The following is a 14,722-nucleotide window of genomic DNA, read 5'->3' as shown; positions in this document are numbered from 1 at the left end:
GTCTTGCTCGCGGGCCTAGCCACAAGCAGACAATTACTTCGTCCTGGAGGCCGCCATCATGGTCCGGTGTGGCAGGAGCAGCCGCAGACGTCCTTCACGGCAGGGAGTCGCAGCCTGCTTCTCTTCTTCACCATGGCGGGGAGCCGCAGACTTCAGCTTCCTTTTGCGGCTCAGGCCGCCAGTAATGCCGTCACCCTGCAGGCCTGGAAGCTTGCTCCTCAGCGGCAGGATGCCACTTTCGCTCCGCCTCCCCATGTGGCAGGGAGCCACCTCCCTCGTCAGGGCCTGCCCTGCGGCCCGTTCTTTCTGCTCCTGCTCGGCGGCAGCAGCAGCATGGCCGCTGTCCAGGGTACTGCACCTCTTCCTGTTCCTGTTCCTTAGGTGCGGGGCTGTGCCTCCTCCTGCCATTTAAAGGGCCAGTGAGTGAGAGGCCCTCCTGGCCCCACCTGATGACCTCATCGCTGGAACCTCCTCTTCAGTCCTATTTAAGGGCCCTGCAGTCATTCCAGCTTTGCCTTCACAAGGAGCTAGTTCTTCCCTGGACCTCTCGCTTCTGCTCCTGCCTGGCTTTCCTTGTTCATGGAATCCCTCATTGTTGTTCCTGGTCTCTTCTCTGGATGTCCATCATCTTGCCCTGTCATCCGCCAGATGTTCCTGATGTCTCTCCTGTTCTAGTTCTTCGAGATGTTCCTGTCTTCGTCCATGATCCTGTTGTCCGACATCTGCCATAGCTCCATGCTGTCCCGTCCCTGCGTGATCCGTGACCAGCCCGGCTGGATTGTGTAGGGTGCACAGTGGTCAGCGACCAACCCCGCTGGGGTGTGTAGGGTGCTTGGTGGGATATCTTCATCTGTCGGGGCCAATGTTCCTCCATGATCCCTCGTCAGTGTCCTTCCCTGGTCCAGTGCCATGATCCCTAGTCAGTGTCCTTCCCTGGTCCAGTGTTCACCAATGTCCTTGCCTTGCTCTTCCTCACTCTTCCTCGCTGCCCTTCATTGGGTTTCCTGGAAGTCCGAAGATGATATCCCGAGCCTTCACCTTGGAGCCCTGATGTTTTAACCTGTCCTGTTTTCCTCGTCACCTGTTTCCTTGGACGTCCTGGTTTTGGGTGTGTTCTCTGAGCGGGCCATCCTCAGTCCAACTTCGGAAGGACCTTCAGCTGCGTCTTCCACGCCGAGTCAAAGGTTTCATCCTCTATCGAATGACCTGTCAGGTGTGTCTCCGAAGTTCAGTCCAAGGTGGTGCTGCTTCGAGTCTTGCCCGGATACCTCCGCTCTGAGTTTGAACTCACCTTTGTCTTCATCAGATCCTGAGTCTTCATCTCCTCCAGCACTTCTGTCTCCAGTGTCCATACTTGCCAGATGTCCTCGTCCAGCTTGCTGCCTTCGCTGTTACCCAGTGGCAGGTCCAAAAGGGCTTGGAGTGGTTGGAGGACCACTCAGAGACCAACATTGCGTTGTTGGTCTCCTGGAGGTTGTGCAGGTGCGGCAGGGGTCAGGCTTCCCGTCTCCACCCAGAGGAGGACCTGTCTCACCTGCCTCGGCGCTTCCACTGAGCTCATCTCCCGGTTCGCCAAGGTCCAAGGGCACACTCCACCCTTCCCAGAATCGGGAGCGCCCCCTAGCGCTCCCTTCCACGGGTTCCCAACATATGGAAGGATAGGCTATTGCATTTCAGAAAATATGGAAACCCTTTCAACAGTGGTTAGATATTAATAATGATTATCAAGAATGATTTAATGTGGGGATATATTAGAAGAAAGCTATATTCTATAGAAGGAGTATTTAGTTTGAGTTTTATTATTTTGTTCATAGTAATTTGAAGTGTACTTTTATATTTTTATTTTATTTTGGGAGAATACGTACCTTTTCTTAATATTATAATTTTCAAACTTCTTATAAATGATTTTTTTTTGTTATTTTAGGGTATCATAGTTTTGTTAGGCGCCCCATCCGCGCCCGGCCCAAACATGGGCCTGCTCACCTCGCTAGCTCCTCTGCGCACCAGGCTTTTCCAGTGGCATTGGCCACACCCCTCTTGTAGAACCAGGAGTGGGTCCTAGATCTGCAGCGCACCCTGATTGAATCTTCGATATAAGGAAGTCCGTGCCTGCACTTCCTTGCCTTGGCAATCGGGTCAGCACTGCATGTGTACTAGTTTGCCTCCATGTTCCCAGTCTTGTTCCAGTGTCCTTCTGTTTCAGCGTCTGTCTGTCCTGTCTTCCCAGGTAGTACCCTCAGACTGTCTCTCTGGTACTGACCTCTGCCTGTTCCTCAACCATTCTGTCTTATGCCTGGATCCTAACCTCTGCCTGCCTTGTGACTTCATCTGACCTCTGGAACCTGACCCTGCTTCGTTTACTATTTCTCGGACTGATCCTCTGATTCTGACCTTGGCTGCCATGGACCTCGTCTCCTGATTCTGGCTCTGCCCCTTGCCTTGTCATTGCCTATGCTGTTCTGCTCTTCCTTGCTCCATCAGACCTACAGCTCCGACCTCGCTCCCTTGCTGTCCGTGGGCACGCCTCTCTACTTCATCTCCAGGAGACCCTGTGAGGCCCACCTAAATCCAAGCGGCAGGGGTCCCTATGGGCTCCATCCTGGGGGACCGCAGGCTTCCAGTGGTGTAGCTTATCCTAGCCTCTGTCTCCTCCTGTGTCCACATTTGTGCACCTTGTGCACACCGAGCCCTGCACGCGCTGCCCGTTCCCTCCGAGGCCGCTCCGAAATCAGAGCAGCCTCGGAGGGAACTTTTCTTCCACCTCCCCCCACCTTCCCCTCCCTTCCCCTACCTAACCCACCCCCCCCCCACCTTTATCCAAAAGTTACGCCTGCTCGAGGCAGGCATAACTCGCGCGCGCCGGTGGCCATTGGCGTGCCATCACCCAACCCGGGGGCTGGTCCGGAGGCCTCGGCCATGCCCCCCGGAACGCCCCTGGGCTGGCACGACAGCCCCCGGAATGCCCCAAACGTCGCACCGCCCCTGACTCGCCCCCCTAGCAAAGCCCGGGGCTTGTGCGCGCCGCCAAGCCTATGCAAAATAGGCTCGGCGAACGCAGGGGGGGGTTTAAGGGTTACGCGCGTAACCCTTTTAAAATCCGCCCCATAGGGTAGTGTTTTTTTGTTAAGAATTAAATCTTGACAAAATTTTTATTATGTGTTTTTTGAAGTGTATTATTGGTTGTTTGTTTTCATAATTATGTGTGCTTAATTGTAATCCACCAAGTTTAGTGGATTGGTGGAATATAAATTGCTTAAATAAATAAGGGGCAGATTTTCAAAGGGGTACGCGCATAAGATACGTGCGTACCCCCCGAAAACCTGCCCCAAGTTCCCCCTGTGTGCGCCGAGCCTATGCTGCATGGGCTGCTGGCACGTGCAAAGCCCTGGGACGCGCATAAGTCCCGTGGCTTTGCTTGGGAGGCATGTCGGGGGCGTGGTGCCAGCCCGGGGGCATTCCAGGGGCATGGCTGAGGCCTCTGAAACTGCTCCCAGGCTGGGGGGCGATTTAGTTAGGGCTGGGGGGTGGGTTAGGGAGGGGAAGGGAGGGAAAGGTGGGGGGAACTAAAAAAAAATTCCCTCTGAGGCCGCTCCGATTTTGGAGCGGCCTTGGGGGGAACGGGCAGGGCTCGGCACGCGCAAGGTGCACAAATGTCCATCACCTTGCGCGCGCCGACCCCGGATTTTAAAAGATACGTGCAGCTAGCCTTGCAGTCCCTTGACCTCTCTGATAATTATGTGTTGCAAGTACTGATGAGTTCCTGAAAGCCTTACACCAGGAAGTCTTACCAGTTGAAGTGGAGGAGGTTCTCCGTCTGGTGTGAGGCGAAAGGCCTAGACTCTTTCTCTTGCCCCACTCCACGACTATTGGACTATTTGTGGTCTCTCTCAGAGTCTGGGCTACAGATCACCTTGATTTGAGTCCATCTGAGTGTGATCAGCACTTATCACCAAGATGCTGTCATTGGTCGGCTGCTTCATGAGGGGCCTGTTACAGCTAAAGCCCCCTCTGCATCTTCCTATTGTGTCCTGGGACCTCAACATGGTACTAGCGCAGTTCATGCAGCCTCCTTTCGAGCCTATGCACTCCTGCGAGCTTAAACATCTCACCTGGAAAGTCATTTTCCTGGTTGCAGTCACCGCCGCTCGTAGGGTCAGTGAGCTTCAGGCGTTAATGACGTTTCCGCCCTATACAAAATTCTTTCACCCTAAGGTAGTGACTGATTTCCATCTCAGTCAGTCCAGTGTTTTGCCCACCTTTTTTCCAAAGCCTCATTCTCAACACGGTGAATGGGCTCTGCACAGCCTGGACTGCAAGTGTGCTCTTGCCTTTTATCTTGAGCGCACAGCAGCCCACAGGCAGTCCACGCAACTCTTTGTCTCCTTTGATAAAAACAGACTTGGTTTTGCAGTGGGCAAGCCGACCCTGCCTAACTGGTTGGTGGACTGTATATCCTTCTGCCATGAGCAGGTGGGCCTTCTGCTTGGAGGCCGCATCAAGGCGCATTCAGGGCCGGGGAGGCATTGGTAGCCCACTTTTGTGCAGTCCCCATCGTTGAGATCTACAAGGCTGTGACGTGGAGCTCCCTGCACACGTTCGCTGCCCATTACTGTTTGGTCAAGGATGGTAGACATGACAGTACCTTTGGCCAGTCTGTCCTTCATAATCTGTTCCAGGAATAAGAACCCAACTCTCCCTACCTAGGGCCCAGTATCTGGTTCTTGCTGCCTCCCATTGCAACCCGCAGCACTTATGTTGTTGTGCCTGTTGGTATGTGGTTCAGTGCTGTCATTGTCGGGGGGCAGCATGCAGCTTGGTATTCACCCATCTGTGAGGACTACCATCCTGCTTGTCCTAGGAGAAAGCAGAGTTGCTTGTCCTAGGAGAAAGCAGAGTTGTCCTAGGAGAACACATGTAACATGTGTTCTCCTAGGACAGCAGGATGTTAGTCCTCCGGAAACCTGCCCGCCACCCCACAGATTTGGGTTCTCCGTCGGTTTATTTTATTTTTCGCTTGTCTTTTTTTCGCTAAGATATGAGACTGAAGAGGAACCCTGCGTGGATAGTGACATGCTGGGCATGCTCAGCATGCTAGTCAAAGTTTCTAGAAACTTTGAAAAAAGTTTTCCGTGCTGGGTTCTATCTGATGATGTCACCCATCTATGAGGACTAACGTCCTGCTGTCCTAGGAGAATACCTGTTACAGGTAAGCAACTCTGCTGTGCCTTTTTCCTTAGAAGTTACACAGGTTATATTAGCAGCAAGGAAACCAACAACTAGTTAATCGTATAATTTCAAATAGAAAAGATTCTCTAGTCTGTGTTCTTCAATCAATGAGAACCTGTTCACATTCCCTACAACAACATTACTTTAATATCATCTACTATTGTCAAATATGGGACCAAAATTTAATTCAATAAGAATTCATTTAAGTACAATTGCTGCATATCTTCCTATTTCACATCATCCCTTAGAGTCCAAATTTATCAATGAATTATATTTGAAACCATCAATCAAAATCCCATCTACTCAATGGGACCTTAATGTAGTTATTTTTCAGTTAATGAAGCCTGTTTTTTAACCTATACTGTCTGCTGGAATTAAGTTCCTTACTTGGAAAGGTTTTTTTTCCTCAAGGCAATTACATCTGCACACAGTGTAAATAAACTTCGTTTTAATTCATTATCTTCCATATACTCAGTTTTTGCTTCATAAAGTTGTTCTAAGAACTCATCCAAAACTCATCCAAAAGCAGTATCTCAATTCAACTTAAACCAATTGGTTAATATTCTAATTTTTTTTCCAAACCTAATTCATCCTCAGTTGAACAAACCCTTTACATTTTATTTATTTATTTATTTTTCTATACTGACATTCGATTTGGTATATCACATCGGTTTACATATAACAATATGTCTAAGGCGAACCTTGTAATGACATAGAACATTATAACAGCTTAACTGAGAACTGGCTATAATCCAATAACGGTTTTACATTCGCTTGAATGTCATAACTTAATACAGCATGTCATAACTTAATACAGAATGTCATAACTTAATACAGCACATTCGCTTGAATGGCATAACTTAATACAGCATATAAATAGGTTTAATAAATTAACTATGTACAGAGGAAGGGTGGGGCATGATATAAGGTGGGAGGGGGGACTGTGGCAGGGTTACTTGTCTAGGGTGAAGGCTTTCCTGAAGAGCCAGGTTTTGAGGTTTTTTCGGAAGGTAGGTGTGGAGGGATCAGTTCTGAGTGCGGTTGGGAGGTTGTTCCATAGGTGAGGACCTGCTACGGATGCGGCGCGTTCTCTTGTGGAGACTTTCTGTGCTTCCTTTGTGGGGGGGATGGGGAGTAGGCCTGTGTTGGTAGAGCGGAGATTTCTAGTAGGGATGTAGGTGGCCAGAGGTCTTTGTAACCAGCTGGCTTTGTCATTATGTAATGCTTTATGAATGAGCATGAGTGTTTTGTATTGGGATCTGAATGGAACGGGCAGCCAGTGGAGTTGTTTGAGTGCTGGCATGATGTGATCTGGTTTTTTTTTATTCGTTAGTGACCGTGCTGCAGCATTTTGTAGGAGCTGGAGGGGCTTGAGGGTGGATGTGGGAAGGCCAGTCAGGAGGACGTTGCAGTAGTCAATTTTAGCGAAAAGGAGGGATTGCAGTACCGTCCGGTAGTCTGGGGGATGGAGTAGAGGTTGGAGTTTCTTCAGGATTTGAAGTTTGTAGAATCCTTCTTTTATCAATGTCTTGATATGTTGTTTGAAGTTTAGTTCCTGGTCCAGGATGACTCCGAGGTCTCTAACCGTCGGGAGTATGTTGTATTTGGATAGGGTTGAGGGATCCGTTATGGGTATTGAGGATTTTTTAGTGAGGTGAAGTATTTCCGTCTTGTTCTGGTTGAGCGTTAGTGCCATTTCTGAGAGGATGGTGGTTATGTTTGTCCTGTATGTTTCCCATTGGTTTAGTGCCTTGTCGATGTTGTCTTTGATGGGGAGCAGGATCTGTACATCATCGGCGTACAGAAAGTAGGTGAGTCCTGTTTTGTCTAAGTTGTTGCATAGTGGCAGCATATAGACGTTGAAGAGGGTGGGGGATAGTGATGAGCCTTGGGGGACTCCTTGTGAGAGGGGTCTTCTTTCTGATGTTGTAGTTCCTAGGGTTACTTTGAAGGTTCTGTTGGTGAGGAATGATTGAAACCATTGGAGAATGGTGCCGGTGATGCCTATTTCTTTTAGTCTGTGAATTAGAATCTTATGACTGACGGTGTCAAATGCAGTGGAGATATCTAGTAGGATTAGGAGGAAGGATGCGCCTTTGTCGAACCCTCGTAGTATAGTATTTGTGAGGGTGAGTAGTAGAGATTCTGTGCTGTGAAATTTTTTGAAGCCGTGTTGGGCGGGAGCAAGTATGTTGTGGTTTTCCAGGAATTCTGAGAGTTGGTGGTTAACCGTCTTTTCGATGATCTTCGCCAGGAACGGAAGGTTCGAGATGGGCCGATAGTTGGATGGGACGGTCGGGTCGAGTTGCGGTTTTTTTAGGATGGGTTTGACTATAGCACATTTGAGGGAATCCGGGAGTATTCCTTGCTCGAGGGAAAGATTGGTGATGTCCGTTATGGGTCTAGCTAGGCAGTTTGGGATTAGCTTGAGGGTTTTAGTTGGGATGGGGTCTAGGGGGTGTGCTGCTGGGTTAATCTTTCAAATAATGTTTTCCACTTCGGTAGAGGCTACGGTCTCGAACTGTGACCATGTTGTTGCAGTGGGGGGTGTTTGTACATTGGGTTTTGGATTGATTGGAGGTTCTGTTGGGTTAAGTTTGGCTGTTTTTTCTATGAGGTGTTGAGCGAAGCTGTGGCTGGTTATTGTTGCTGAAGCTTCTTTTTGAGCTGTGTTGTTGATGGGTCGCGTCAGCTGAATTACATACTCGAACAGGACTCGAACAGGATTAGACTGAAGAACAGCTCTCTTCTATCTGGACAGAACAAATTCATTGAGGAAGTTCTCCCAATTATTCCTTTCCTTATAACATGAACAGACAAAGTTTACCAGATAAGAAATAAATCCTGTCTTCATGGTTTATTTAATACATTTCTTTCTGCTATGCCAAAGCAGGAATGAAATTCTCAAAAAGTTAATGCTCATTAATAGAGGGCTACTGCTTTCTCTGTAGTTCAATTACATCAGACCTCCATTGAGAACATTTGCAAAGCTGCTACATAAAAATCCATACATACTTTCACAAAACATTACTGTGTAGACCAAGACTCTCGCAATGATGCTTTCTTTTATCAAGCAATCTTTAACAACTTATTTAAGTACTGCTTCAACTTCCCACTGTCCACTTTTTCACAGATTGCATTGCCTTTATGATAAGATACTGAAATACAATTATACAACCCTCAACTAGAGTGTCCCCACTTGTGTAGCTGTTTATGCTGCTTGTCCATGGAGATAACAAAATTGCTTACCTGTAATAGACATGGACAGCAGGACAAATCAGCCACACAAACCCTCACACCTTCCCAAGTTGAAGCTTAGCTTGTAGATAACTGAAGGGGCTTGCACAACAACAGCAGCATGGGAACTTCTGTGAATACTACAAAAAATGTCTTCATTCTTCCTGAGTTTGGAGGGAGTGTTTTTTCCATGTCGGTACCATCACCTGGCATCCGCACTTGTGTGGCTCATTTGTCCTGCTATGCAAAGAGAACACTCATTACAGGTAAGTAATTTCCCTTTCTTCAATTTATTTTAAATCTGCCACCTGTTAGCTTCAAAGAGTGTCCCCTAGTCCTAGTGTTATTTGAATTGGTAAATAGTCATTGCCTATTAACCTGTTCTACCCCACTCATGATTTTGTAGATTTCTGTCATATCCCCCTCTATCATCTCTTCTCCAAGCTGAAGAGCCCTACCTGTTCAGTCTTTCTTCATAAGGGAGCTGTTCCAACCCCTTAACCATTTTTGTTGCCCTTTTCTCTACCTTTTCTAATCTGCTATATCCTTTTTGAGATGGAGTGATCAGAATTGTATACAATCCTCAAAAGTGTGGCCACACAATTGATCTGTACAAAGACATCATTGTGTCCTTCATTTTATTCTCCATTCCTTTCCAAATAATTCCTAGCATTCTTTTTGCTTTTTTGATCACTGCCACATGCTGAGCTGTCTACAATAACTCCATGATCCTTTACTTGGATGGTTACTCCTAATGCAGAACCCATCAGTGTGTATCTAAAATTAAAATTATTTTTCTCAATGTGCAGTACTTTACACTTGTCTACATTAAATTTCATCTGCCATTTAGATGCCCAGTTCCCCAGTCTCACAAGAATCCTTCTGTAGCTCCTCACAATCTGTCTGTGTTTTAACTACCCTGAATATTTTTGAGTCATCTACAAATCTGATCACTTCACTCATTGCTTCCCTTTCTAGATCATCAATAAAAAAATAAATAAATTGAAAAATACTGGTCTAGGGTCTTTGGAGCACTCCACTATTCACCTTTCTTCACTGGGAAACCTGATCATTAAGCCTTACTCTGTTTCCTGGCTTTTAACCAGTTACCAGTCCACAATGAGACAACACCTCCTATCCCATGTCTCTTTAATTTTATGAAGAGTCTCTCATGAGGGACTTTATCAAATGCACTATCTCGATTAACTCTCCTTTATTCACATGCTTGTTTAGTCCTTCAAAGAATTCTTATAGGTTAGTAAAGCAGGACTTCCCTTTCTTAAATCCGTTCTGGCACTTTCCCATTAAGCTATGTTATCCACATGACCAGTAATTTTTTTCTTAATTTCAGCTTCCATCATTTCACAGAGTACAGACATCAGGCTTATTGATCCATACTTGCTTGGGTCACCCCCTGGAAACCATTATTAAAATTAGCATTGAATTTACTACCCTCTGGTCCTCAAGTAGAGGCAGATTTGAATGATAGGTTACAGATTGCCAATAATAGATCTGCTGTTTCATATTTGAGTGCCTTTAGAACTTGGGTGAAGGCCATCAGGTCCTGGTAATTTGCTACTATTGAATTTGTCAATTTGCTCTAGTACTTCTTTCAGATAGGAAGCAGGAGGTTTTAGCCTTAGGTGCTAAATATGTTTTATGTTTTCTTGAAAATATGTTCTTAAAACATATATAACGTATTCTGACTTAGGTCAGCTAAGAACTTTACTTAAATTGAAGATTAATGCTAAGGCAGAATTAATCCAGATTAGTGGTTGTCATGGATTGTAATCTTGTTTATGTACTTGCATTGCAATATATTTAGTCAGATATTTCTCTGCCCTTTTTCCTATTTTTAAATCTTTTTTTAAATTATGCTAGGGTGATTCTTTGCTTCTCCCCCAAAGTATGGACTAATTGCATATTTAGTTAATATTTTTCTTATGTTTTTCCATCTTCAGCCTAGATTCATCAAATTGCTATAAATTCCAAGGAATTAGTCCCTGTGATTAAAAACAAAAGGGGGCATAGTTAGGAAAATGTTTTAAATACCACATCACAAAGGTAAAGTTCGTAACCCATGATATCTTGTGTCATGGGACAAAGTATCATGGTGTGCGATGCATTAGCGTGTTACATGTCCAAACTGGGAGATACTCACAAAACTCTGGACAGCACACATCAAGCGGGTTTAAAAGCCAACCAAGTACACTCATATCGCCTGCTATACATACATGTGAAAAAGTATAGAAAAAGGGACCACGTGTAGGCGTGTGGGGAGAGGCCAATAGATATGTGCATATTTACTTACGCGCACAGGGGCGCATTGGGGTCCTCTGCCTCGTAACTTTACTACTGCTATGGATGGCGTATAAGTTATAAAAGAAAAAATCTAGGATAGTCAGCGGGCTATTATGGAGTTGGCGCTAACAGGGGGAAAGGAAGACAAACTAGGTGGTTAGGAAGTCCTATCCCTTGCTTGGGCGAACTGGGAACAGACTAGTGAAACTGGCAATGGTGTCGGCGCAAGTACCTTTTAGTTTAAAACTTTAACCAAATTAACCACATACACAAACTTTTAGAGTACAGTGTCTCTTATGCACTCCAAAGGCCATTCAGAAAAACAATCAAACATTTTCAATTATCACCTTTTTGTTTCCTCTCAAACTCACCATCCTTGCTGCCCGGAATACATCCACGTGAACCCCTATCCCGTCCTTAAAATACCCCCACTTACTTGGTGGAAGGAGGATTTGCGCACACATGTGTGCGTCCATTTCAAATAGAGTGCACATGTACACGCTTCCAGCCTATGTTATACCAAATGTGTATATACATGTATATGTAATACAATGGCCCCAAAAAGCAAATCAGAAGCCAATCCAAGATTGCTGTGTAGCAGTAAAAAACAGGTAGAGATCGGTGTATATAAAAGAGATCTTTATTGAAATTTGCCCGACTCTGGCAGAGTTTTGCTCTTTGTCAAGAGCTGCCTCAAGGGCTACTAAAACTGAAAATCAAATTAAATTCAAGATTAAAACACACATATAGAAACTTCTTATTAATCCCCACCATCAAAGATGCTCATATAACATCAACAAGAGAAAGAGCCTTCTCCATCGCCTCCCCCAATCTTTGGAACACTCTACCTGAAGACCTGAGAACTCAACACAACATAAAAACCTTCAAAAAAGACCTAAAAACTTTACTGTTTCGCAAATTTTTCACGGACCCTCAATAATCTGCTCATACCAACTCTCAAATGAACTAAGAACTATAATTTACTATCTAAGTCATTTCCCTCCTCTTCCAACCTTACATTACTTCCTAGAATTGTTATTCTATGTTTTACTGTAATGTTCTCAATGTTATAATAATATTTCAAAATTTCCTTAGATATATTTGTTCACTATGTAAACCGTTATGATGGCTTTACCGAATAACGGTATATAAAACTCTTCAAATAAATAAATAAATAAAACTGAATAAACAACATACCGGTACATAGATGTTTGACAATCATAGGGCCTCATTTTCCAATATTTGGGCAATGTTCTCTCAAACTAGCTTGATGGACACTCTACCTGGGCAACAACAAGCTAGTTTGAGAGAACATTGCCCAAATCTCATCTTGGAGTGAGTTTCCTCACTCCGAAGGCCATCAAATCTTCACAAGAGACCACTGTTCTGTTCGAACGTCTCACGTTGAATGTGAAAGTGGCCCCCAACCCCCTACACTCATACCTAATCCCCACCTTGAGTTACTAGGTGAGCCTCTCATAGGGATACAAATACCTGTCTAGGGAAGAGACACTATAGCAAGTCTCTTTCTCTCTCTCTCTCTCTTTCTCTCTCTCTCTCGTGATAAACCTTTACCGGCCTCTAGCGCACAACGTACCGCAAATGAAAGAGGTGTAGCTATTGGCCATGCTAACACTGCAGCTGTTTCGCGGCACACGATAACTCTTTCCTACTTAACATATGGTCCGCCCCAACTCCGCCCCCTGGATACAAATTTAAAAATTTGCATTCGCAAATCGCGTTAACGGCTGTTAGCGCGATTTGCGGAATTATCTCCTGCGGTAACTCCTTGGAAAATGACCCCCATAGACAACTTAAACCAAAACATGTATATGTATGAAGGCATCATAATGGTATGTTAGAGAACACAAGAAAACAAAGTATAAACAGACTAGTGAGGTATGTCAGCAGGTCACATAAGTGTTCGTGTAAAAACATGTAGTTATAATCTCAGATGGTGTTAACTCAAATCAACAATAATAACAACAAACGTGGTGTCAAGTTACATTATAGATGTACTAGAGAGGACAACTTGGTATCAGTGTAGGACATATCAACAAATAAAAGAAAACTGTGATTATTAAAAAATGAAGAATAAAAAAACAATATAAATCTACAAACATAATGGAATAAAATAATGGATAAAAGGTAATGAATACTCATTTAAAACTAAATATTAATAATCTAAATCTAAAAATTTTAAAAGAAGAGAAAACGCTTACTGCATGTCTGCAGGGTGGATATTACGAAGTTATGCTCCCGCTCTGTCTATTGAGCTGTACAATTAATATGTTGTGCCCAATTTGTTCCTTCTTGAAAAATGAACAAAAAGATAAAAATAGGAGTTAAGAAATAGAAAGTGGAAAAGAATGATACAGAGCCAAATAAAAACAAATACAACTATATATGGACCTTGTGGTTAATTCTTTACATAGTTATGAATTGAAGTAGATGATGGATAAAATAAACTAAAATAAATGAAGTGTGTAAATAGTGTTCAAAGTGCTGACTGATGGATAAAAATTTAAAACAACCATTACAACATAGGTGTGTATATGCACATATGGTATAACATAGGCTGATAGCATGTACATGTGCACCCTATTTGAAATGGACTAGTAGATGTGCATGCAAATCCTGCTTCCATCACGTAAGGGAGCCAATGAAGCAGCCAGTATCCCACTACTAGTACACTTTCCCCTAACATCGAATATTTATGAAGACGGGGTAGGTAAGAAAAAGGGTTTTTTTCGGCCCAGCAGGGCTTGTAGGTATGTGTCAGAAAAGCCCTCGTTTTATCGCTCATGATGATAGCCACATTAACAACTGCTATGGCATGATATAAACTGTTTTCCCCTCTACTGCACAAAAAAAAAAGATATAATTAAATCTGACTTAAATCCCGCATTAGTGTGAGTTATTTATCTGCGAAGTGTGGTAGGAGTCCCTCATTTGCATAATGTTTTAGCTTTTGCATACTCATTATCATATTTGCATGCAAACATGCAACACGATAAAGATTGCGCATTTATTGCGTATTAGACCCCTTTTATCATGCCATAAGGCCCTAACATGGTTTGATGAATGACCTTGTTAGTATTAATTGTGTTATATGCATTTCTCTTTCTATTTAAGTTTGTTTGTTTTTTTAATTTTGTTTTGAGGTTTTTTTGTTTTTGTTTTGATTCAAAGGAATTCTGGGGCAGGGCTGACTTAGCCAGATAACCCCAATATTCAGAGTTCTCTGGATAAGTTAAGTCTGGTCATGCCACGAAGCAATCCTAAAGTTATCTTGATAAATGTATCTAGATAACTTTGATTTATCAGAGTATATTCAGTGGCACAGCCACGCTGCTGAATATCCTGTTATCTTGATAATTTTATCAAAATATCTTACCCAGTCTGCTCACGGCTCAATATGGCCCTCAGTATGGCCTTGACTTTTTGTATATAGTTCAGAATTGTGTTTCTTTTATGTAGGATAAATCTTAATCCTTGTGGAGGACAGTGTGCGGATGATGCAGGCAACCGAGTGAAGACATGGAAGTGGAAAAGTAATATTACTTCTGGCTCTAATACTGCATTTAAGCCAATTTTTATATCCTTGAACAACTGTGTTGGGGTCAGGATACTCGATCAGGACAAAATTATTGTCTCTTTTCTTGCAATGGGAAGACAGGCAAGATTCAGAGTAGGAATTAAAGTAGAGGTAATTATAAATATTAATGTCTGTATAATTACTATTGTATTTCCTGTACCTCAGTAGTTCTACATAGAATGGCATTTATTCTTTACATCAATGATGTTTAGTATGTGATTTGTTCTAGGATCAGTTTGCAGGTGTTGTGAGAAACATAATGAGAAATGTGTTCCCTACTGTGGGTATAAGAATTATAAGTATTGTTGGCTGTACAGATTATACAGAATGAGTTTCTTGTACCATAAGTGATATTTCTTA

The 14,722-nt window shown here is 43.8% G+C and overlaps 1 protein-coding gene across 3 annotated transcripts in view; it reads left to right on the top strand.

Moving 5' to 3' along the window:
- The window catches only part of ERICH6 (glutamate rich 6), a 285,150-nt gene that overhangs the window by 241,640 nt on the left and 28,788 nt on the right, over positions 1-14,722 (top strand). The window contains exon 13 of one of the 3 annotated variants that reach the window (XM_029616495.1): positions 14,245-14,473. The exons of 1 other annotated variant lie outside the window; for it this stretch is intronic. In XM_029616495.1, the coding sequence (XP_029472355.1) occupies positions 14,245-14,473 (229 nt within the window). The remainder of the gene's footprint in view (positions 1-14,244; positions 14,474-14,722) is intronic. One more of the 3 variants, XM_029616496.1, reaches the window with a different exon arrangement.

This window comes from Rhinatrema bivittatum, chromosome 9, assembly GCF_901001135.1.
Source record: "Rhinatrema bivittatum chromosome 9, aRhiBiv1.1, whole genome shotgun sequence".
Lineage (NCBI taxonomy): Eukaryota > Metazoa > Chordata > Amphibia > Gymnophiona > Rhinatrematidae > Rhinatrema > Rhinatrema bivittatum.
The sequence above is the reverse complement of the archived record's forward strand: the minus strand, read 5'-3'. Positions and strand labels throughout refer to the sequence as shown.